The 25997-nt window shown below is 47.6% G+C and overlaps 1 protein-coding gene across 1 annotated transcript in view; it reads right to left on the reverse strand.

Moving 5' to 3' along the window:
- ROM1 (retinal outer segment membrane protein 1) overlaps positions 1 to 25997 on the reverse strand; it is a 45626-nt gene that overhangs the window by 13451 nt on the left and 6178 nt on the right. The window contains exon 2 of the mRNA XM_068261109.1: positions 20691 to 20937. Within this exon, the coding sequence (XP_068117210.1) occupies positions 20691 to 20937 (247 nt within the window). The remainder of the gene's footprint in view (positions 1 to 20690; positions 20938 to 25997) is intronic.

A 25997-nucleotide genomic window follows, 5' to 3' on the forward strand; every position in this document is an offset into this window, starting at 1 on the left:
GTGAGAGGAAAGGGAGTTCAATTGCCTCAGCCACTTCTGGGACTGCTCCACGTCCAGGGAGAGGACGCCCAGCTGTACGTGGTTGTGATGCAGCCGAAAGGGGGGCAGCAAAGCCTGGGCCGAGTCAGCGGACGCCATTGTCCAAATATTTAAAAGTTTCTGGTCCCCGTGTGGTGGTTGAGCAAATGGAACCTGACGTACTCATGGACATCATGACTTCCTCCCAGACCTCTACTGTGAGCACCACTCCAAGCAGCAGCAGCAGCCAATGTCCCACGCTTGTTGTGACATCCACCCCAGCACCCACTGGTCAGCAGCCCTCCCAGGATGACAGCGTTCTGTCCCTCAGTCCGGCATCTGGGAACCTGCTGATGCAAGAAGCTCAGGACTTACTGGGGACTGATGTGGCAGAGATTGAGATCGGGCCACAATCACAAGCGTTGTTGAGTTCTGGTGATGAAGAAGAGGGGTCTGTGTATGGGGATGTAGGGACAGAAGAGGAGGCGGGGGAGTCAGAGGAAGAGCTGGATTATGATGATGCTGCTGATGATGACGACGTTGTGGACTCTAACTATGCGCAGCCTGCTGAGTCCGTGGAAGAATGGTCAGAGCAGGATGACGAGTCACCTCGGCCTATGTAACGTAATTGTAACTGCACCGGTGGTTGATCGATGTGCTGCAATCGTCTTTGGAGTCACAAGAGTTCTGTCAATTACTCCATAAGATTCGCACCATCTAAAATCTTTTTATTTTAGCAATCTTCTTAAAAGTTACAACATGTTAAAATCCACATGTGGGTATGCCCCATAGGAGATGCACAGGCGTTTCGGGCCTTCCTAGGTCCTTTCTCAGATCCTGACAGACCCACACTGCTACAGAATTGCTAATCACAGCTATATAAGGTCCAAAAGAGGACCACATAGAAGACTACTGTTTAACATAAATGCATATTCATAACAATTAAATTCACCAATCAGGAATCACGTTCCATCCATTGTCAGTAAAGGTGCCTTAAAATGGTCATAATATCACCCATAATGGCTATATATAATCCATATACTGCGGACACTCACCTATAACATCCCACTTGTGTAAAACACCGGGGAAAGTCATTAAATTCAGGCTCACCATGTCCACAGACTATTAGTACAATGCACCCCGAGATAACCAATCAGAATACCGCCGACAGCGTCCGTACAGGAGCTGTTCTTAGTTGCGGCCAATCAGAAGCGCCCATCTAAGTCGCCCGCACCGCCATTAGATCCCCCACTGCATAGAAAGCCAACATCACGGCCGAAGCCGCCGCCTCTACCGGCACTGTCAAAGAGCCAATGGGTGCCACGCCGACAGCGTTCGCTCATTCCGCAGTCTTGCGGAGAGGGACACGTGATCACAACACGTATGCGGAAGATCCAACGCTTCAATACAGAGACTCCACGCCATGACATACGTCACCTGCGTGGCGTCTAATAGGAGGGCCGCCGGCCACGTCCGTTCCAGAGCACCCAAATGCAGAGGGTCTCTGCAGCCAATCAGGGATCCGCCGACAGCGTCCGCTCTACGCCTATCAAAAAAAGGGCATATAAAAGCGGCGCAACAAAAGTATCGTACGTACGCATAACAAATTATCTATGCAGATTAGCCATGCGGATGCCAGGCCCTCTCCGCAAGACTGCGGAATGAGCGGACGCTGTCGGCGTCGCACCCATTGGCTCTTTGACAGTGCCGGTGGAGGCGGCGGCTTCGGCCGTGATGTTGGCTTTCTATGCAGTGGGGGATCCAATGGCGGTGCGGGCGACTTAGATGGGCGCTTCTGATTGGCCGCAACTAAGAACAGCTCCTGTACGGACGCTGTCGGCGGTATTCTGATTGGTTATCTCGGGGTGCATTGTACTAATAGTCTGTGGACATGGTGAGCCTGAATTTAATGACTTTCCCCGGTGTTTTACACAAGTGGGATGTAATAGGTGAGTGTCCGCAGTATATGGATTATATATAGCCATTATGGGTGATATTATGACCATTTTAAGGCACCTTTACTGACAATGGATGGAACGTGATTCCTGATTGGTGAATTCAATTGTTATGAATATGCATTTATGTTAAACAGTAGTCTTCTATGTGGTCCTTTTTTGGACCTTATATAGCTGTGATTAGCAATTCTGTAGCAGTGTGGGTCTGTCAGGATCTGAGAAAGGACCTAGGAAGGCCCGAAACGCCTGTGCGTCTCCTATGGGGCATACCCACATGTGGATTTTAACATGTTGTAACTTTTAAGAAGATTGCTAAAATAAAAAGATTTTAGATGGTGCGAATCTTATGGAGTAATTGACAGAACTCTTGTGACTCCAAAGACGATTGCAGCACATCGATCAACCACCGGTGCAGTTACAATTACGTTACATAGACGGTGACAGGAGTGTCGTATACTGCACGATGGAGAACCTTGGGGTACAGGCTTCAAGCAGATCTTTTGCATACTCTCATGAGCAAGCAGCCAGTATTGTGGCACGGGTCCCCAACAGTGGGGGATTCCTGAAAAAACCTGACCTCAAAATGACGAAACGTGAACTAGAAGATCTCAAAAGGAAATATGTGGAATTGGAACTCCATGCCAAAACACTTGTGGAGTACTACAAGGATGGTAAAATTCCTAGAAATATTCGAGCACAGGTGGCACCCATATTATTCCCCAAACATGTGGACTATTGTGCCAGATGGGAATCGATCTGGAACCGTGCAGCATTTGATGCTATACTCTGTACGGTGGAGGAAATCATGAAGGAGTTACCTACAATTGATAAAAAGATTTCTGCTTTAACAATTTCACTAGCGGAAATGATGGAGAAAGATGAATTTGAAAAATATAGAGAACATCTCACATTAATCACCAAGGAACATGAGGCTACACTGGAAGAGATTAAGAGGGGTAAATTTCACAGAGACACACAGGACTACACCGTGGGATATGTGTATAGATGGCAAAGGGGACCAGGAGAAGGATACAATAGGTACCCCAGACCGATAAAACCAAAAAACCCCAAACGAAATCCAAAACCTCATGTACCCAGGAATGGAGATGATCAATCATCAGATTTTTTACCCACAGACGAACCATCTGGCCAATCAGACAGCACAAGCGGCGGGGAGGAAAGAGATACCAAAAGAAAAAACAAAGGGAAGCAGAAGGACGATTACAGGATGCGATTGAGGAGGGGAAGATAATTCCCGTGGATCTTGTAGTCAACATTTCATCATACACGTTAAGTGAAGCGGAACATTCAGTTCCAAACCGTGGACTCTCGTTTTGCCCTACGAACTTTCCGGATTTTTTCCAGCTGGATCTGGAATTAACGAAATTCTTTAGGACATTGAAGCTCAAACAATTTTTTAGTAGTGGCTCCTTCAACTTGTCCCATCATAGCCAGGAGTCTAACAATGAGTGTATTAGGCTGAAAGAGTGGGGACTTAGAAATATGAGCACCTTCACTCCCTCCTCTCATGGGGTGATCAACTCATATATAGAGAGAGTCAACACGGATGTAAAAACATTAAGATCTGAATTTGAATGTAAAAAAATTAAGAATATCACTAACAACCTTTCCCCACAGGAACGTAAAGCGATTCTATCCCTATCATCCAATAAATTAATTACTATAAGAGCAGCAGATAAGGGTGGAGCTGTAGTCATTATGGATACTGTACAGTACAAGAATGAAATTTTGAGACAACTGGGTGATAGTGAAGTGTACGAGAAAATTACATATGACCCTACTGCCACATTGAAGGCCCAGATTGAAAAAATCTCGGAAGAGGCTGAGATTAGTGGTTTAATAGATAGAGATCTTAAAAAATATCTTAATAGGGATTTTCCCAGAATCCCAATTCTGTACACTCTCGCCAAAATTCACAAGGACTACAGGAACCCTCCCGGTCGCCCTATTGTATCAGGGATAGATTGTATATTTTCTAATGTTGCCATTTTTCTTGATAGGATTTTAAGACCAATGGTTAACAATCTCGCCTCTTATCTCAAAGATACACAGGATTTTTTGAATGCCATCTCGAAGGTTGAAGATATTGGGGAGGATCCTCTGCTGGTCACCATGGACGTAAGTAGCCTCTATACCGCAATACCCCATGATGGGGGACTTGAGGCGGTTGAATTTTTTTTGATGTTATGTTCTGATTTTTGCAACAGACAGAAACAATTTTTGTTACGGTTGCTTGAATTTATTTTGAGGAATAATTATTTCCTTTTTGAATCTACGTTCTATGTACAGCGCAGGGGCACTGCTATGGGCTCGAACGTGGCCCCCTCCTATGCTAACCTCTTTATGGGGTTGTACGAGGAGGCGTTTGTTTACTCCAATCAGTCTTTTTGTAGACATGCGATTCTGTGGAAACGCTATATTGATGATATATTTATGATTTGGAGGGGTACACGTTCGAGCCTTAATGCCTTTGTTGCTACGCTACATGAGAACTGTCCTACAATTCAACTGACCGTCCATGCTGACCAGCAGAGGATCAATTTTTTGGATACATGGGTTATAAAAAGAGAGGGGAAATTGGTAACAGACTTATTTGTGAAAGAAACAGATAGAAATTCTATTCTACACTTTACCAGCTTCCATCCACCTCATACTAAATACAACATACCCATGGGGCAATTTAAGAGAATAGAGAGAATTGTAGAGGATCCTGAGATGAAAGCAACTAGACTGGAGGAAATGAGGTATACATTTTTGGCGAGAGGTTACCCACTGGTATGTTTACAGGAAGGCTTTAAACTCAAATCTAAGGGGAAGAATTTGATTCGTCGAGGAGGGATAAGGTTGGAAGTGACAGAAAGAATACCATGTGTAATGACATATAATGTGCTATCAGAACAGATTGGCCAAATTGTCAATAAACACTGGCCTATACTAAGACAGGGTCTACCAACTGTTAGAGAGTTTCATGATTTTCCATTATTATCTTACAAAAGAGCCCCTTCACTTCGTGACAAAGTGGTGAAAAATGATTTGGGTCCGGAAAAAATTATTAGAAACAAAAGAAATGGATTGTTCCCATGTTTAAATTGCCACCTATGTAGCTATGTGGTTAAAGGAGACACTTTTACCCATCCCAGCCGAGGGACTAAATATGGTATTAGGGGTCAATTTAGTTGTGACTCCAGATTTGTTGTATATTTATTGAAGTGTCCCTGCGGATTAGGTTATGTAGGTAAGACAACTCAACCTTTGAGGGACCGCATAGCCTCACACAAATCGAATATTAGGAATAAAAATCAAGAGCTATCTGTATCTGAACATTTTTGCATGAAACAACACTCTTTGGCACAACTGAGGGTTCAGGTAATTGAGGGGATACCAATCCCAAGAAGGGGGGGGGACAGACATAAACTTTTAGCTTTAAGAGAAAATTATTGGATCAATAGGCTTGATACCCTTGTACCAAAAGGTTTGAATAGAGACTATGATTTGACTGCATTGATGTAAAACATGGTAATTGGTCTATTGTTAGTGACTGTGCTTTTTCCCTTTTAGACAATGAGCTCAAGAATGGGCGGAGGACCCAGGGCCGGAGGGGTGAGGTAACTTAATATGTAAACATTGTTAGTGATGTTTGTTCTTTATTTATAAATTCCTCTATTTACCATCCATCTGGCCCTGTGTCCTTTGCCTGATATATATGTGGCCACTGGGGGGTGCTCATCTGGGCTGCCTGGCATCCGCATGGCTAATCTGCATAGATAATTTGTTATGCGTACGTACGATACTTTTGTTGCGCTGCTTTTATATGCCCTTTTTTTGATAGGCGTAGAGCGGACGCTGTCGGCGGATCCCTGATTGGCTGCAGAGACCCTCTGCATTTGGGTGCTCTGGAACGGACGTGGCCGGCGGCCCTCCTATTGGACTTCACGCAGGTGACGTATGTCATGGCATGGAGTCTCTGTATTGAAGCGTTGGATCTTCCGCATACGTGTTGTGATCACGTGTCCCTCTCCGCAAGACTGCGGAATGAGCGGACGCTGTCGGCGTGGCACCCATTGGCTCTTTGACAGTGCCGGTGGAGGCGGCGGCTTCGGCCGTGATGTTGGCTTTCTATGCAGTGGGGGATCCAATGGCGGTGCGGGCGACTTAGATGGGCGCTTCTGATTGGCCGCAACTAAGAACAGCTCCTGTACGGACGCTGTCGGCGGTATTCTGATTGGTTATCTCGGGGTGCATTGTACTAATAGTCTGTGGACATGGTGAGCCTGAATTTAATGACTTTCCCCGGTGTTTTACACAAGTGGGATGTTATAGGTGAGTGTCCGCAGTATATGGATTATATATAGCCATTATGGGTGATATTATGACCATTTTAAGGCACCTTTACTGACAATGGATGGAACGTGATTCCTGATTGGTGAATTCAATTGTTATGAATATGCATTTATGTTAAACAGTAGTCTTCTATGTGGTCCTCTTTTGGACCTTATATAGCTGTGATTAGCAATTCTGTAGCAGTGTGGGTCTGTCAGGATCTGAGAAAGGACCTAGGAAGGCCCGAAACGCCTGTGCGTCTCCTATGGGGCATACCCACATGTGGATTTTAACATGTTGTAACTTTTAAGAAGATTGCTAAAATAAAAAGATTTTAGATGGTGCGAATCTTATGGAGTAATTGAGTCACCTCGGCCTAGGCAAGGATATCGCCATATGTCAGGCAGGGGCAGGGGCATCGGCAGCAGTGGGCGTGGAGGAAGTAGACAGGACACTGCTTCAGCCGGCACCACCACCATGCAACCCCCGGCAACTACTACCACACATTGTTCCGCTGCACCCTCTGCTAGTGGGGGCCGCAGTAAATTAAAGTCACCAGTGTGGGATTGCTTTGACAAATGTACTGATGACAAAAGGTATGCGGTGTGCAGGTTATGCAGCAAAAGATTGAGCCGTGGGAAAAGTCTGAGCAAGATGGGTACCTCATCCCTCCAGGGCCACCTGAGAAGCCGCCACTGCCGCGAGTATGCGGAGTTTAAGAGGAAGCAGGCATTGCTGGCAGGGGTTCCTGAGAGCAGAAGGCCCACCAGCGCAGCAGCATCATCCCTCCCTCAGGGTCGTGAATCCCCCACAGCAGCAGCAGTAATAGCACGCAAGGGCTCTTCCACCTCGGCTACTCAGGACACAGACATTGAGGCTGGCAGCCAGTGTTCGTCTCTCTCCTCTGTCTCCCCTGCATCCCAGCGTTGTCAGACCCTGCTGAGCGACACCTTTCAGGGTCTGACCAAGCCTCTGCCTCCAAGCCACAGGCGGATCCGCAAACTAAATGGCTTGCTGGCCCGGGCCATGGCATCACAGCTGCTTCCCTACTCCCTGGTGCAGGAGGGGAGCGCCATGCGGACGCTGCTCCAATTTGGCATCCCCGAGTGGCAAGTCCCCAGTCGCCACTATTTCAGCAGAAGCGCGATCCCAGCACTCCACAAGTTTGCGGTGGAAAACGTGGCCCGTTCCCTGGACTACTCTGTGGGCAAGCGGGTCCACGTGACCATGGATTCGTGGAGTAGCAGATTTGGGACAGGTCGCTACCTGTCCTTTACGGCCCACTGGGTGACACTGATGGAAGGGGGGGAGGACAAGAGCGCATCAGCCCAGCTAGTAGTGCCACCACGCGGGATCAGAAGGGTCCTGTCACGACACTCCCTCTGCACCCGGAAAGCAAGCCGGCCTCGGCAGCAGCAGCGCCAAGCCTCGGCACTGCCAAGCCCTTTTAAAATTGGTGACCCTGGGGAAGGAGAGGCTTACGGCCACCAACGTCCTGGCCGCCCTCAGGAAGCAGGAGCGGAGGTGGCTGACCCCCAAAGGCCTGGAAGTGGGGTATGTGGCAGCCGATAACGGGGCCAACCTGGTGGCAGCAGTGCAGCAGGGAAACCTCCAGCACATCCCCTGCTTGGCCCACGTGCTCAATCTTGTGGTGCAGCGCTTCTTGCGCACCTACCAGGGGATGAGCGAGCTGCTGCAGGATGCCCGGGCGGTGGTACGCTTTTTCCGCCTGTCAGCCACTGCCTCTGCACTCTTGTCCACCTTACAGCAGCAGTATGGAAGGCCACAACACCGGCTGATCATCGACATGCCAGTTCGCTGGAATTCGACTCTGGCCATGTTGGAGCGGCTGTGTCAGCACAGGCTGGCTCTTAGGGCCTACATGCTAGACCCAAGTGTCCCCAGTAACCAGCAAGTCCCCATGATTACTGCCACTCAGTGGACACTGATGCAGCAAGTATGCCTGGTGCTGAGTCCCTTCCTGGAGGCAACCAAGATGGTCAGTGAGGAGCGGGCCTCTGTGTGCCAGTGGGTGCCCTTGGTTTGTCTACTGGAGCAGGCAATGGTCAATTTAATTGAGCGTGGGGATGAAGCCCTGAGGCAGTTGGAAGAACAGGAGCAGATGGCAGCACAGTCCAGCTCAGAGGAGGGCTCACAGCAGGTAGTGGAAGAGTTGGAGGTCCCTAACCTGAATGAGGAGGAGGAGCAGAGTGCAGCAGGCGTTGTACGTGGATGGCGGTTTGAGGAGGACAACGACATGGCACAGGAAGAGGACAGGCATGCGTTATGGGACAATGGCGAGGACGAGGAAGATCTTGCTGGCAGGGCCCACTTGTTTCCCATGGCTGTGCACATGTTGCGCTGCCTTCGCAGGGACCCCCGGGTGATCCAGATGCGTTCAAGGGAGGACATCTGGATTACCTTGATGCTTGATCCCCGTCTGAAGGGGAAGCTGGGAGACTTAATGACGCCATCCACCACCGAGCAACGCACAAGGGAGTTGAAGGAGGCCCTTGTGCGCAGACTACTGGAAGCATTCCCCCAGCCTTCCACCCCCACTGTAACTGCTCTGCCAAGCCAGCAAGAGGTGCCTGCCATTGCCACTAGCAGCACAACAACAACCACCAGCACCAGCAGCAGCAACTGGCGCCCCGGAGACCTGAAGAGCCTAAGCAAGAGCCTGTATGCAGTGCAGCAGTCCAGAACAGAGGTGCCCGCTACAGCATCCACCACCAACCAGCACAAGCAACGACTGATCACCATGGTGTCTGACTATATGGGGTCATCCAGTGGGCTCAATGACACCGACAGCCCCGTGGACCCCTTGGAGTACTGGGTCAAGAGACTGGACATCTGGAGCGAGCTTTCCCAGTACGCCCTGGAACTCCTATCCTGCCCTCCTTCCAGTGTCCTCTCAGAGAGATGCTTTAGTGCGGCCGGTGGCGTGGTCACAGAGAAGCGCTCTCGGCTCTCCCACGCCTATGTGGACAAACTCACCTTCCTGAAAATCAACCAGGCTTGGGTGGAAGGTGAGTTCCTGGCCCCTATTGTCGGACACAGGGGGACATGAAGTGACTGCTGCATGTGCTGTTGTTAACTATGCCTGCCTTTATAAAGACAGTTACTACCTGCCTAGTGCCTACCTTGGTTAATTTTTTGGTGTTATGGTACTACTACCAGTAAGTTGCCATGGTCCTCCTTCTGAGCTGTTGAACTGACCGCCCGCTTTGTCCTCCTGACTCAGTCGCTACTACACTCTGCGTTCACACTGCCCGGGTCACTGGGTGCATTTAATTTTTTGGCCAGCACTATGACGCTGTGCTACTACTACTACCACCAGTATGTTGCCATGGTCCTTCTGTGCTGCTGAACTGACCGCCCGCATTGTCCTCCTCCTCCTGACTCAGTCGCTTCCCGCTGCTGCACTCTGCCCGGGTCACCGGGTGCATTTCATTTTTTGGCCAGCACTATGACGCTGTGCTGCTACTACTACCACCAGTATGTTGCCATGGTCCTTCCTTCTGTGCTGCTGCTGCTGCTGCTGAACTGAACGCCCGCATTGTCCTCCTCCTGACTCAGTCGCTACCACGGTACCACCAATGCACTCTGTCTGCGTTATCACTGCCCGGGTCACCGGGTGCATTTAATTTTTTGGCCAGCACTATGACGATGTGCTGCTACTACTACCACCAGTATGTTGCCATGGTCCTTCTGTGCTGCTGCTGCTGAACTGAACGCACGCTTTGTCCTCCTCCTCCTCCTGACTCAGTCGCTACCACGGTACCACCAATGTACTCTGTCTGCGTTATCACTGCCCGGGTCACTGGGTGCATTTAATTTTTTGGCCAGCACTATGACGCTGTGCTGCTACTACTACCACCAGTATGTTGGCATGGTCCTTCTGTGCTGCTGAACTGACCGCCCGCATTGTCCTCCTCCTCCTGACTCAGTCGCTTCCCGCTGCTGCACTCTGCGTTCACACTGCCCGGGTCACCGGGTGCATTTAATTTTTTGGCCAGCACTATGACGCTGTGCTGCTACTACTACCACCAGTATGTTGCCATGGTCCTTCCTTCTGTGCTGCTGCTGCTGCTGCTGAACTGAACGCCCGCTTTGTCCTCCTCCTGACTCAGTCGCTACCATGGTACCACCAATGCACTTTGTCTGCGTTATCACTGCCCGGGTCACCGGGTGCATTTAATTTTTTGGCCAGCACTATGACGCTGTGCTGCTACTACTACCACCAGTATGTTGCCATGGTCCTTCTGTGCTGCTGCTGCTGCTGAACTGAACGCCCGCTTAGTTCTCCTCCTCCTCCTCCTGACTCAGTCGCTACCACGGTACCACCAATGTACTCTGTCTGCGTTATCACTGCCCGGGTCACCGGGTGCATTTCATTTTTTGGCCAGCACTATGACACTGTGCTACTACTACTACCACCAGTATGTTGCCATGGTCCTTCTGTGCTGCTGAACTGACCGCCCGCATTGTCCTCCTCCTCCTGACTCAGTCGCTTCCACCAATGTACTCTGTCTGCGTTATCACTGCCCGGGTCACCGGGTGCATTTAATTTTTTGGCCAGCACTATGACGCTGTGCTGCTACTACTACCACCAGTATGTTGCCATGGTCCTTCTGTGCTGCTGCTGCTGCTGAACTGAACGCCCGCTTTGTCCTCCTCCTCCTCCTGACTCAGTCGCTACCACGGTACCTCCAATGCACTCTGTCTGCGTTATCACTGCCCGGGTCACCGGGTGCATTTAATTTTTTGGCCAGCACTATGACGCTGTGCTGCTACTACTACCACCAGTATGTTGCCATGGTCCTTCCTTCTGTGCTGCTGCTGCTGCTGCTGAACTGAACGCCCGCATTGTCCTCCTCCTGACTCAGTCGCTACCACGGTACCACCAATGCACTCTGTCTGCGTTATCACTGCCCGGGTCACCGGGTGCATTTAATTTTTTGGCCAGCACTATGACGATGTGCTGCTACTACTACCACCAGTATGTTGCCATGGTCCTTCTGTGCTGCTGCTGCTGAACTGAACGCCCGCTTTGTCCTCCTCCTCCTCCTCCTGACTCAGTCGCTACCACGGTACCACCAATGTACTCTGTCTGCGTTATCACTGCCCGGGTCACTGGGTGCATTTAATTTTTTGGCCAGCACTATGACGCTGTGCTGCTACTACTACCACCAGTATGTTGGCATGGTCCTTCTGTGCTGCTGAACTGACCGCCCGCATTGTCCTCCTCCTCCTGACTCAGTCGCTTCCCGCTGCTGCACTCTGCGTTCACACTGCCCGGGTCACCGGGTGCATTTAATTTTTTGGCCAGCACTATGACGCTGTGCTGCTACTACTACCACCAGTATGTTGCCATGGTCCTTCTGTGCTGCTGCTGCTGCTGAACTGAACGCCCGCTTAGTCCTCCTCCTCCTCCTCCTGACTCAGTCGCTACCACGGTACCACCAATGTACTCTGTCTGCATTATCACTGCCCGGGTCACCGGGTGCATTTCATTTTTTGGCCAGCACTATGACACTGTGCTACTACTACTACCACCAGTATGTTGCCATGGTCCTTCTGTGCTGCTGAACTGACCGCCCGCATTGTCCTCCTCCTCCTGACTCAGTCGCTTCCACCAATGTCCTCTGTCTGCGTTATCACTGCCCGGGTCACCGGGTGCATTTAATTTTTTGGCCAGCACTATGACGCTGTGCTGCTACTACTACCACCAGTATGTTGCCATGGTCCTTCTGTGCTGCTGCTGCTGCTGAACTGAACGCCCGCTTTGTCCTCCTCCTCCTCCTGACTCAGTCGCTACCACGGTACCTCCAATGCACTCTGTCTGCGTTATCACTGCCCGGGTCACCGGGTGCATTTAATTTTTTGGCCAGCACTATGACGCTGTGCTGCTACTACTACCACCAGTATGTTGCCATGGTCCTTCCTTCTGTGCTGCTGCTGCTGCTGCTGCTGAACTGAACGCCCGCATTGTCCTCCTCCTGACTCAGTCGCTACCACGGTACCACCAATGCACTCTGTCTGCGTTATCACTGCCCGGGTCACCGGGTGCATTTAATTTTTTGGCCAGCACTATGACGATGTGCTGCTACTACTACCACCAGTATGTTGCCATGGTCCTTCTGTGCTGCTGCTGCTGAACTGAACGCCCGCTTTGTCCTCCTCCTCCTCCTGACTCAGTCGCTACCACGGTACCACCAATGTACTCTGTCTGCGTTATCACTGCCCGGGTCACCGGGTGCATTTCATTTTTTGGCCAGCACTATGACACTGTGCTACTACTACTACCACCAGTATGTTGGCATGGTCCTTCTGTGCTGCTGCTGCTGAACTGACCGCCCGCATTGTCCTCCTCCTCCTGACTCAGTCGCTTCCACCAATGTACTCTGTCTGCGTTCACACTGCCCGGGTCACCGGGTGCATTTAATTTTTTGGCCAGCACTATGACGCTGTGCTGCTACTACTACCACCAGTATGTTGCCATGGTCCTTCTGTGCTGCTGCTGCTGAACTGAACGCCCGCTTTGTTCTCCTCCTCCTCCTGACTCAGTCGCTACCACAGTACCACCAATGTACTCTGTCTGCGTTATCACTGCCCTGGTCACTGGGTGCATTTAATTTTTTGGCCAGCACTATGATGCTGTGCTGCTGCTACTACCACCAGTATGTTGGCATGGTCCTTCTGTGCTGCTGCTGCTGAACTGACCGCCCGCATTGTCCTCCTCCTCCTGACTCAGTCGCTTCCCGCTGCTGCACTCTGCCCGGGTCACCGGGTGCATTTCATTTTTTGGCCAGCACTATGACGCTGTGCTGCTACTACTACCACCAGTATGTTGCCATGGTCCTTCCTTCTGTGCTGCTGCTGCTGAACTGAACGCCCGCATTGTCCTCCTCCTGACTCAGTCGCTACCACGGTACCACCAATGCACTCTGTCTGCGTTATCACTGCCCGGGTCACCGGGTGCATTTAATTTTTTGGCCAGCACTATGACGATGTGCTGCTACTACTACCACCAGTATGTTGCCATGGTCCTTCTGTGCTGCTGCTGCTGAACTGAACGCCCGCTTTGTCCTCCTCCTCCTCCTGACTCAGTCGCTACCACGGTACCACCAATGTACTCTGTCTGCGTTATCACTGCCCGGGTCACTGGGTGCATTTAATTTTTTGGCCAGCACTATGACGCTGTGCTGCTACTACTACCACCAGTATGTTGGCATGGTCCTTCTGTGCTGCTGAACTGACCGCCCGCATTGTCCTCCTCCTCCTGACTCAGTCGCTTCCCGCTGCTGCACTCTGCGTTCACACTGCCCGGGTCACCGGGTGCATTTAATTTTTTGGCCAGCACTATGACGCTGTGCTGCTACTACTACCACCAGTATGTTGCCATGGTCCTTCCTTCTGTGCTGCTGCTGCTGCTGAACTGAACGCCCGCTTTGTCCTCCTCCTGACTCAGTCGCTACCACGGTACCACCAATGCACTCTGTCTGCGTTATCACTGCCCGGGTCACCGGGTGCATTTAATTTTTTGGCCAGCACTATGACGCTGTGCTGCTACTACTACCACCAGTATGTTGCCATGGTCCTTCTGTGCTGCTGCTGCTGCTGAACTGAACGCCTGCTTTGTCCTCCTCCTCCTCCTGACTCAGTCGCTACCACGGTACCACCAATGTACTCTGTCTGCGTTATCACTGCCCGGGTCACCGGGTGCATTTCATTTTTTGGCCAGCACTATGACACTGTGCTACTACTACTACCACCAGTATGTTGCCATGGTCCTTCTGTGCTGCTGAACTGACCGCCCGCATTGTCCTCCTCCTCCTGACTCAGTCGCTTCCACCAATGTACTCTGTCTGCGTTATCACTGCCCGGGTCACCGGGTGCATTTAATTTTTTGGCCAGCACTATGACGCTGTGCTGCTACTACTACCACCAGTATGTTGCCATGGTCCTTCTGTGCTGCTGCTGCTGCTGAACTGAACGCCCGCTTTGTCCTCCTCCTGACTCAGTCGCTACCACGGTACCTCCAATGCACTCTGTCTGCGTTATCACTGCCCGGGTCACCGGGTGCATTTAATTTTTTGGCCAGCACTATGACACTGTGCTACTACTACTACCACCAGTATGTTGGCATGGTCCTTCTGTGCTGCTGCTGCTGAACTGACCGCCCGCATTGTCCTCCTCCTTCTGACTCAGTCGCTTCCACCAATGTACTCTGTCTGCGTTCACACTGCCCGGGTCACCGGGTGCATTTAATTTTTTGGCCAGCACTATGACGCTGTGCTGCTACTACTACCACCAGTATGTTGCCATGGTCCTTCTGTGCTGCTGAATTGACCGCCTGCATTGTCCTCCTCCTCCTCCTGACTCACTCGCTTCCACCAATGTACTCTGTCTGCGTTCACACTGCCCGGGTCACCGGGTGCATTTAATTTTTTGGCCAGCACTATGACGCTGTGCTGCTACTACTACTACCAGTATGTTGCCGTGGTCCTTCTGTGCTGCTGAACTGACCGCCCGCATAGTCCTTCTCCTGACTCAGTCGCTACCACCACTGCACTCTGCGTTCACACTGCCCGTGTCCACTGACAACTCTGCTGCGATGTCATTGCTAATTGCTGCAAAAAAAAAACCAAAAAAATTACAAAAACCTCTCTGGGGCCTTTTTGGCATCAGCCACTCATCCTAGTGCCATTGGAACTCGCCTTCACCTCTTTGATTGCTTAACGCGTATATCCCTTTTTAAAACCCCGTATTACCGATTAATAGCCCCATTTACAGTGGTGATTTGTCTTTAAAAGCCATTAAAAAAAAAAAAAAAATTGGAATTTTTTATGTTGAAGTTATGTTGCCCCTTATCACCTCGATAATCCATGCAATTTGGGGGATTGTAGCATGTATGGGGGCTTTGTTATTAACGTTAAAAGAAAATCCGCCTCCGGGCGGGAATCCACGCGTGATTACGCCATTCACGGCAGAAAATCCACGTGGTTGCGTGGACGCGGACGAAAATCCGCATGCCGCGGGGCCGAATGCGGATTTTTTTTTGCAACCACGCGGATTGCCGAATTCGTGGATGAGGCACATCCGAGCATCCCTGGTCAGCAGTCACAGTCAAAGCAGGGGTGTCTGAGACACATTACAAAGAGGCCTTGCCTTGCTCCACGTCTCCTCTGGGTTTCCATTTGAGCCTTCCTGTTAAGGAAAAAAATATGGAGGGGCGAGTTTATTGACATTTTGTCTCTTTTGCCCCACTTTAAGGACTTTGGAAACAAGGAAAAGAAGGAGGGTGAGGAGGAGAGGAAGAGACCAGGTATGCACACTTTTGCAAACTGGTTGCGAGCATTTACGATATACGCTACAGTGGTAGTGGAAAAAAAGCCTGAGCTGGCGTCAGGCCTGTTTCAGCACTTAGACATTATTCATGAGACATATAGGCAGTTTGGCGGTTATGCCTGGTTTAATTATGACGAGGCATTCCACCAGAGGATGGCTGTTCATTCTTCCTTGGTATGGGGAACAAAAGACGTGGGCGTTTGGCTAGGTTATGTGCTACCACAAAGGTCGGCAGTTCCTAAATCAACCCCTTTATCTCCATCCATTTCCTTTAAGAAAGGAATATGTTTTGCGTATAACGGAAATCAGTGCAAATTCTTATCAAATTGCCGCTATAAACATGAATGTAATCACTGTAGCGGTGCTCATCCTGCCTTCCGTTGCTTTAAAAAGATGGGAAATCAAGGCCAAGGCAGCAGTAACAAGGAGCTTTTTCTTAAGGGCTCCGACGCCAGTGAAAGTGCTAAATATGCTGCCTTGGTTAAACAGGTATCTAAGGCAAGTGAGCAACCGCCTTCTTTATGATGGATTTACAAGAGGTTTTTGCTATTCCCCCTTTTGAGGGAGAGGGTTGCGTTGTGGTTCCGAACCTCAAATCGGTGGCGCAATACCCAAAAGTGGCCATTAAGAAAATATGTAAGGAAGTTGTAGCAGGGAGGGTAGTGGGCCCATTTGATAATCCGCCATTCACTGATTTTAGAATTTCCCCATTAGGTGTGGTGCCCAAGAAAACTCCTAATGAATTCAGACTAATTTATCATTTATCCTTCCCCAAAGATAACTCCTTGAACGATTGTATTAATAAAGAGTTAATTTCAGTCTCCTAAATAACGTTCGATCAGACGCTGGAAGTGATGAGAAAATTTGGTAGGTTGGCCCTAATGGCAAAGACTGACATTCAGTCAGCATTTAGGTTATTGCCCATTTAGCCTGACGGTTTCAGTTCATTGGGGTTTTGTTTTGCAGGAAAATATTATTTTGATAAATGCCTTCCAATGTGCTGCGCCCTTTCATGTTTTTATTTTGAAACGTTTTCCACTTTCCTGGAATGGGTAGTTAAACAGCAGATCGGGCAAGGCTCACTAGTACATAATTTGAATTATTTTTTTATTGGTCGGTCTTGGGGGTACTCAGATTTGCCAGCAGGTATTAGACACGTTTCAGGTTACAATGGCGGATTTTGGGGTGCCGTTGGCCCCAGATAAAATGGTTTTTCCCACTACGGTACTGGATTTTTTAGGCATAACAATTGATACTGAGGAAATGGAGTTTTGCTTACCACAGGCTAAGATTGTCCAGTTGAGGCTTTTGATTAATTCGCTGCTGTCCAAAGAGAAAGCTACTGTAAAGTATATACAATCCCTGTTGGGACACCTGGCATTCGCGTCCAGAATAATGGCTGTCAGCCGGGTTTTTTTCTAGGAGGTTGGCACTGGTGATAGCCGGTTTTAAGTCCCCCAGACAGCATGTCCGCTTAATTAAAGCATAAAAGATGACTTAGCAGTCTGGAATGAATTATTGTCATTGTTTAACGGTAGATCGTTATGGCAGCAAGATTTTGTTCTGGACTCTGATATGTGTTTTTGCACAGACGCAGCGGGCTCTGTTGGTTACGGGGCTTTTTGGATGAGGCACTGCCCAGCAGAACTATGGCCTAGTAGTTGGCATGACTGTGGTTTAGTTAAAAACATACTATTACTAGAATTGTTCCCGGTGGTTGTCTCGTTAGCCATCTGGGGCAAGCAGTTTGAAAATAAAAGAATCACGGTGCAGACTGATAACAAAGGTGCTATGTATGCAGTGAACTGCTCGTCAGCAAAATCAAAGCAGGTAGTCAGCCTGCTCAGGCATATGGTGTTGTTATGCCTTAAGCATAACATCTGGCTTAAAGCATCTTATTTGCCTGGTAAATTGAATCATATCGCTAATGCCGTCTCGCCAGCAGTGGGAGTCTTTCAGGCATGCGGCACCTGGAGCGGATGCTCTCGGAATTCCATGCCCCGGGAATCTGTGGAAATTGATTTGAGCAGGATTCAGGAGGTGATTAAGAATTTGGTTGCCCCTAACACCTGGTACAGCTATTCAGTGGCATGGAGTAGGTGGTATAATTTTGCAAAGGATGTGGATGTCTCCCCTGTGTCAGGCGGGTCTGACGTTTTCCTGGCATTTATTTGTGCTGAGTTGGATACGGGTTCATCATATACTGGAATCCAAAAAGTGCTAGCTGGTATTTCATTTTTTAGGCAATTGACGCAATCACCTGCGCATACGGATTTTGCAGTGGTCAGTCAGTTCTTAAAGGGTCTGGGCAGAAATCTCAGCAGGACCCCTGATTCTCGGAGGCCAGCACCATTTAAAATGTTGGGCGATTTGTTTATAGCTTTGAATGCTGTTTGCTCAGATAGTTATGAGTGTTCTTTATTTAAAGCAGCGTTTGCGCTAGCGTTTTTGGTGCGCTGCAAATTTCCGAAATTGTAGCAGCAAACAGAAAGTCTAATTCAAATCTCTTGTCTGATCATGTGCTGTTATCGGGAGACTGTTTATTCATATTTATTTGTAGGTCCAAAACTGACCAAGGGGGTAGAGGGGCTTGGCTCCGTCTTGGCATGTTGAACGGTTCTGCTTGCTGCCCATATCGGGCCGGGCACAGCTATTTGCAAGTCAAATCGGTGGCCTCATCTTTCTTAGTGCACAGTAATGGCACCCCTGTTTTCTCATTTCAATTCTGGGCGATTTTTTAAAATTGCCTGGGGGTCCTGGGTTTGCAGGAATTTAATTTCACTGCCCACTCTTTTAGGATTGGTGCCACCACAGAGGTGGCGAGATTGGGCCTCTCGGATTCAGACATCCAGAAGATTGGTAGATGGGAGTCAAATAGATTCCATTTATATGTTAGGCCTAATTTATGTGTTAATTCATTTTTCAGGTCGTAAGGTCATAATTTGGGTGGTTTTATGTGTACTGGGCGAGAAGGAGAGCTCATTTCAGGCCCAATTCTGAGAACCTGTTTCTAGATCCTGATACATACCAAGTCGTTTGGCAAGGTACAAGAGATCTCCGCTAGGACGGCCTTTATAATTTAATCTTGACAAAACTTAAGCTATGGCCTTCACCAGACATCCTGATTTTACATGCAGGAGGAAATGATATAGGAAAAAGAAATACGATTGAACTGATGAATGAAATGAAGCATGATTTGAAGCAGCTTGCATTGCAGCTGCCTCGCACCCCCTTGATATTCTCTGAGGTTATTCCGAGGCTTGTTTGGTTTAATCGTCAATTTAAATTTATGGGCAAAATTCGTAAGAGAATAAACAGATTTGTGCACAAAGTGATGCAGGATGTTGGTGGTCTGCCTCTCCGATACGTGGAGTTAGAGGATGCGGTGGCAGGGCTTTACCGGCCTGATGGTGTTCATCTGTCAGACATTGGTATAGATGTGTTCATTTCAAACATACATTCGGTTATTGAGAAGGCTGCGGTGGTGGGGGCCCAGTCCGGCTAGGCCGCACTGGTCATTTGGGGTAATGTCACCTTGCGGGCGGACATTTGCTGTTTTTTGAATTTATTGTTTATATCTAAACGATATGTGTATTAAAGAGATTATTTTTCAATTGGTTATTGAAAATTTGGTTACCCCAAAATAAATGGCCGCAGCCTTTTCGACAATTGTTCTCTGTGTTTATTACTAATAGTAAATATAGTATAAGTTAATGTTTGTTTGTCTGGAATGGGATGTGCGATAACATGTTAGGTGCAAGCAATTAGCTTGCATCTGCATGTTGGAGCCATCCCTGGTAGGTATTCCCCGCAGGTACTGTCTCTCTCTAAATACCTTTTGCAGGTGTGCGGGGAGTCCGTGGATTGGCCGCCCGTTCGTGGGCCTGGAGAAGCAGCCTATAGGAGGAAAGGCCGGAATATAAAAAGGGTCAGCTGTGCAGCTCCAGCAGCCGACCAAAGACCAGCGTGACACTTTCTAACCCCCACCTATATGCGTACCGTTTCCCGTTGTGGTTATTTGGGGTACCTTATGGGTAATGTCACCCTGCGGGCGGACATTTGCTGTTTTTTTAATTTATTGTTTACCGTATATCTAAACGATGTGTATATTAAAGAGATTATTTTTCAATTGGTTATTGAAAATTTGGTTACCCCAGAATAAATAGCCTCGGCCTTTTCGCCAATTGTTCTCTGTGTATTAAGAGTTAATATAGTATAAGTTAATGTTTGTTTGTCTGGAATGAGATGTGCGATAATAACGTGCTAATCTCTACTACCTTAATTGTGTGCCTTAAGAGCTATAGTATTACTGTCTGTAATGCTATTAAACTAGCCTATTTATTGCTACCTGGGGGGTAGGGGAAGGAGAGAGAATACCTATTACTGTTATCTGAAGAAGAAATGCTACCTAATGTTACAGAAATGGTGGGGAGGAGGGGTCAAGCAACATTTTCATCATGCTCTCTATCCCCCTCCCTCCTCTTTTATGTCCAGGCACACATTTCCACTTAGCCCCCTCCTCCCCTCCCCCCCCCCCCCCCCAACGTGGCCAGTCACATAAATCCCTTGCAAACCCCCAAAAAGTTATTGCAGAGCGCAGTCTCTCAACAACCACATGCTTTATGCTGCATACCATTCATGTGTCATGCATCGCGACCTGGTGGCTGTCAGGGAAGGAGTCCCCATGTAGTTTTGGAACAGGCAAATATACACTGCTCCGATGTATTTACTCTGCAACATAAAGAGGATGAGCCTACCCCCATGGCCCCCACTGTAGCAGGGTCATGGGGGCTATAGTCAAGTTAGTGGGGTGGGATGGGGTTTTATCATGTGTTACTGGACATCAATGCAAGTGATGTCTCTAATACAGCAATCCCCTATTTTTTCTCTCTATTTTCACCCCTATAAATAGATAATAGCTCTTCATAAAATATATACAGACTCTATATTTAGATATTTCATTTGTGATAATTATCTTAGCATGTTGTCCAGTGTTAAAAAAGCAGAATCAATTTTTCTCACCTGTAAAAGGAAGAACAAGGTTACAGCAGCCCCATTTGTGGCCATAATTCCAGTGTAATAGCTCAGTAAGGCCTCCCGACAACCTCTCACCCAGATGTTAAGCTCATCCGTCTGGTAGTTGTAACTGTAATGGGCTGTGTTATTGGTGATTTGATTTTGGATGCAAGGTCTGGGAGAACTGGGATTACAGCAACTGAATGGAACGCTGTCCATGAGGTATTTCCCATCCACATTGCTTTTGATACGGCTGCAGATAAAATAATAAAATTAATTTTTGAAGGAAGGGAAACAACACATTCATAACAGATGAGGAAAACTTTGACACATCAGAAAGTTCATAAAATGTATAAGAGTTAAAACAACATTTGGTAGAAGGCAGATTGCCCAATAGTTTAACTCTGCCAGGCTGCAAGAATAACTGCTCTTTACTTCCTCAATTTCAATTTCTGTAAGCTAGACAGTAGAAATATTATAAAGCACTCAGGTAGTCATATCCGGTTTCTCCTACTTCTTTGTTTCTCAACAGCCTCAATTTGCATATCCGGTACTCCTTGACAAAACAGCTTTGGATTTCAGCGGCACAGAACCTTGTTGTACATAATGCCACTAAGGACACCATCATACATATTATAATAGAGGTAGATATCATGCATTTTTGTGAACCTAGACAAAGAAGACCTATGTCCATAGAAGACCTATGTGCTGTTATGCAAATATTTAAAGTGTACTCGAGATGACATGTTACATGATGAGATAAACATGTTTATGTACAGTGCAAAGCATATTAATAACCAGGCTGTTTTTCTTGGTTTATTTTGCTGCTTGAAAGAGTTAATTTTCAGGCATGGAAGTGACAGCTTCTGTCTTGTCAGTAGCTGGTCAGGAATATAGTAAACATAACTGATAAGCAGCTTACAGCCATAAAAGTTTTCCTGGCAAAATACAACTTGTGAGGGCAGGGGAGAGATAGAAAATGGTCAGCAGTTTGGGTATTTTAACTCTGGGACACTTAAAAGGCTGCCATTGAACTGAGACAATAAAACATTCAGTCTACTTTGTAAATGTTTAAATATAAAATAAAACCATGGGATATCTACAAAAGTAATTTCTAGGAATAGGAGGATGAATACAATTGTTTACCTCATCAGCTTATTTTCACTTCGGGTTCACGATAAAGTGGGATAAAACTCTGACAAAACATTTAATAAAAATGTGTTTTCCTACTTTTTATTACCCATTATAGTTATCATATTTGCTATGGGCACAAGTAATATTGTCTGTCTACAAATTCCCAAAGCACAGTTTATCTGCATTGAAATCTGCCATTGCCTTTTACTGCATAGGTGCTATATTTAAATATTATAATGTATCCAGTGATCACTTCTCAGCTATTATATAAAATAAAAACAAAAAGTAGATCCCATAGACTGCACCACATCCATGATAATCTAAAAAAAATAGCCTTTATTGATACATTACATAAACAGACAAGATTAAAACACTATTAAAATCAAGTCGTTGAGGGTGGAAAAATAATACACTTCATAATGTAAACAAGTATGTAAATCCAGCTCGCTTAAATCAGTCCTAATGCAAGAAATGGTTAACAACTCTGGGATAGAGCACAAAAGTGCCTGTGCAATGAACAGCATACAATAAGGACCAATAAACAGATAGATCTGCAATAGTGCTAATAGTGCCTCTGCAAAATTAATGTCAAAGTAGAAAGTGCAAATGCCTAAAACATAGAGGATAATGCCTCTAGAGTAATCCAGCAGGAGTAGAAGGATCATGGATATGGTGCGGTCTATGGGATTTACTTTTTCTTTTTGGTTTATATAATTGTTTTTTTTTAATCCTTTCTGCAAGCAGTGTTGATATACAATATCTGTATACATAGCCTACTGTATTGGTGCTTGCCCAATTGTTTGATTTACATAACTTCTCAGTTCTCTGGTTTTACAATGTGTGCAGTTCAGTGTCAGCACGCTGCTGGCTGGATACTAATTGTAGCAAACAAAGGAATGTAAGCAAAATATAATGTTATCACCTCTTCTGATTGGGCCAGAAGGTTAAAGTGTTCCAGAGATGTTACACTATTGCTAATTTATAGTTACCCGGTTCTTTCTTCAGCCCCATGAGCAGCACTGAGTCCCTTGCCGTCCTGTTCAGCCCCTTTGTTCTGGCTGTACGACTCCCAGTAATCTGGTCAGTCGCGACATTTGAGGGCTTCTGCACATGCGCGTCTCAGCCACGTGCACACCCCTGCCACGATCCCGTCCCCTGGAGCGTTCTGCACCTGCGCATTACTACTGCACAAGCTCAGAACGCTCCAGGGGATGGGAGCGCGATGAGGGGTGCGCGCACGGCCCAGCCACACATGCGCATAGGCCCAGGACTGCCCGGAGTCGTAGCGGCTGTACGGAGGGCCCTACGAGGATGGCAAAGTGCTGCTCATGGGGCTAGAGGAAGCCCCGGGTAAGTATACATTAGCGATAGTGAACCAGGTTCACTTTAAAGGGAACCTAAACTGAGAAGGATATGGATTTTTCCTTTTAAAATAATACTAGTTGCCTGACTCTCCTGCTGATCCTGTGCCTCTAATACTTTTAGCCACAGCCCCTCAACAAGCATGCAGATCAGGTGCTCTGACTGAAGTCAGACTGGATTACCTGCATGCTTGTTTCAGGTGTGTGATTCAGCCACTACTGCAGTCAAAGAGATCAGCAGGACTGCCAAGCAACTGGTATTTTTTAAAAGGAAACATCCATAGCCCTCTGAGTTAAGGTTCCCTTTAAGGAGCTTTCCACTGAAGAACAAAGTGCTGCATTTAACTGTTTGAATGCTGTTCTGCTTCATTTTTTTGTGGTAGTAGATTTTATGCTGTAGTGTAAATAATCTTTTTGAACAAAGAGGAAATGCTGAGTTTCATACCACTATAACTAAATTATGAAAATACTTGAAGAAGAACTCCAGTATACAAAGTAAATAAACAACTGTACAGTCCACCAATTGCCAAATAGCTAATGATGGGTCACTTTACAAAACATATATATTTGCTCTCCACTGATTAGACTTAATGTACCCCCTACGGGAGATGCTCCTCAATTCTCAGTGGCTTTACCTCCCCAGCTCAAATCTCTATTCATGTTGTTCATCTAATGTAACAAGTGGGATTGAAGCGTGGTCAGGGCATGTTTTGTGGTGGAGTAGGTCCACTTTTCCTAATGTAAATAAATCAATAGTTTATAACAACAAAGAACAAAAGGAAACATAATAAACAACATCAAAAAGTCAGTTATTTTTATTCAGTATGTGATCCCCAGTCTTATTATTACCATATACAGTATACAAGTCCCTGTTCTCTAAACTTTTCACCAAGTTGCTTGTAAAGCTGCTTCTATTCTGTAGGCAGAGCTGTGAACATTTCCCATACCAAGCTTATTTCATATACATAAAAATAGCAGGAGGTACAGACATTTTGCACAGAAACAAAATAGGAAGCACAATTCTGATTGACAAGCCACAGTTCTTATTGATTAACAGAGTTTATACTGTACATGAAAGAGCCATAAGAAAGAAATTCAACTCTTCTGACAATTAGGGTTCAAACCCACTGCAGCCTTTTCTAAGTGCTAGTGATTTGAAAAAGCTCTTGCTAATGCAATGCTATGGGGGATTTTATAAAAAGTGGGCCCACACCCATAGCAAGTGGCGTTCCTACCATTGGGTGCAGGGGGGCGTGGTGCACCGGGTGATTGACAGCCAGGGAGGTGTCGCCACGACCCCCGTGGTAGGCAGAGCAGGAGGTAAAGTAGCGCTATAAGGAGGGGCAGCTGGGGCAGCGGAGGGGGGAAATATCCCCCCCTCCCTCACCTGGGTCCCCTCCTTCAGCGCTCTCTACCTCTAAAATGCGGAAAACAGGCAGGTAGGGCCGGCGGGCTAGGAGGAAAATAATTCACCTCACTTCCGCGTTCCAGCTGTTGAAACGCTGCATCGCCATCACATGCCACTTCTGCGTCTTCAATGCCGCCCACTGTGCTTCCTTATGAGCGGAAGCACAGTGACCAGCATTGAAGGTGGAGATGTGGCACGTGACGGCGACGCAGCGTTCCAACGGCTGGAACGCGGAAGTGAGGTGAGTTATTCTCCTCCTAGCCTGCCCGCCCGGCCTGCCTGTTTGCCGCATTTTGGAGATAGAGAGCGCTGAAGGAGGGGACCCAGGTGAGGGAGGGGGGGATATTTCCCCCCTCCCCGCTGTTGTCCCCACTGCCCCTCCTTATAGCGCTGACCACCACTCCTGGGCCACTATACTGGGAGCCACTATACTACCTACACTGGGGGCAGCTAAACTGGGGGCTACTATACTGGGGGCCACTATACTAGCTTTACTGGGGGCCACTGTACTAGCTATATTGGGGGCCACTATATTACCTACACTGGGGAAGCTATACTGGGGGCCACTATACTAGCTACACTGGAGGCAGCTATGCTACCTACACTGGGGGCCACTATACTACCTACACTGGGGGCCACTATACTATCTACACTGGGGCAGCTATACTAATTACACTGGGGGCCACTATACTAGCTATACTGGGGCCACTCTACTAGCTATACCGGGGGCCACTATACTACCTACACTGGGGGCAGCATCTATACCACCTACACTGGGGGCAGCAGCTATACTACCTATACTGGGGGAAACTTTATTATGTATACTGGGGCAACTATATTACCTATACAGGGGGCAAATATACCTGGCGTTACCTGCCGTGGCGCGCTTAGTATGCCACACTCGCTCCTTTCCTTTTTTTTTTCATAATACCCAGCACTGGGTGTCAGATGCCCTAGATATACCACTGCCCATAGCATTACATTAGCAAGAGCTTTTAAAATCACAACTGCTTAGTAACAGTCTGCTAGTGTGTTCCAGGGCAGGCCTCATGATAGGGTTACTCAAATGAATTTGAAGCAGCCTGGCACTAGATGCTTATGGGAGCTCTGGAACAGCTGAAACTGTGAAAACAGGATACATGCACTCAGAACGAAACTCACATATGCAGTACAGAAAAGGATGAGGCACTGTACCTTTACAATGCACCTTTATTCATTAGGCCTCTTTCACAGTAGGATATTGGGGTTTGATGCGACGTTAAAGTCGCAACGCAAATTACAACGCAACGCCCCAAAAAAGTTGCACCGCAACTTCATGCCCCGTTATCGTCGCATACAGTAGAGCATACAGGCAATGATAAGTATGCTTCCAAGTCATTGCTGAGCATGTGCAAACAGTCCAATGCAGCT

Source organism: Hyperolius riggenbachi, chromosome 11 (assembly GCF_040937935.1).
Source record: "Hyperolius riggenbachi isolate aHypRig1 chromosome 11, aHypRig1.pri, whole genome shotgun sequence".
NCBI classification, from domain to species: domain Eukaryota; kingdom Metazoa; phylum Chordata; class Amphibia; order Anura; family Hyperoliidae; genus Hyperolius; species Hyperolius riggenbachi.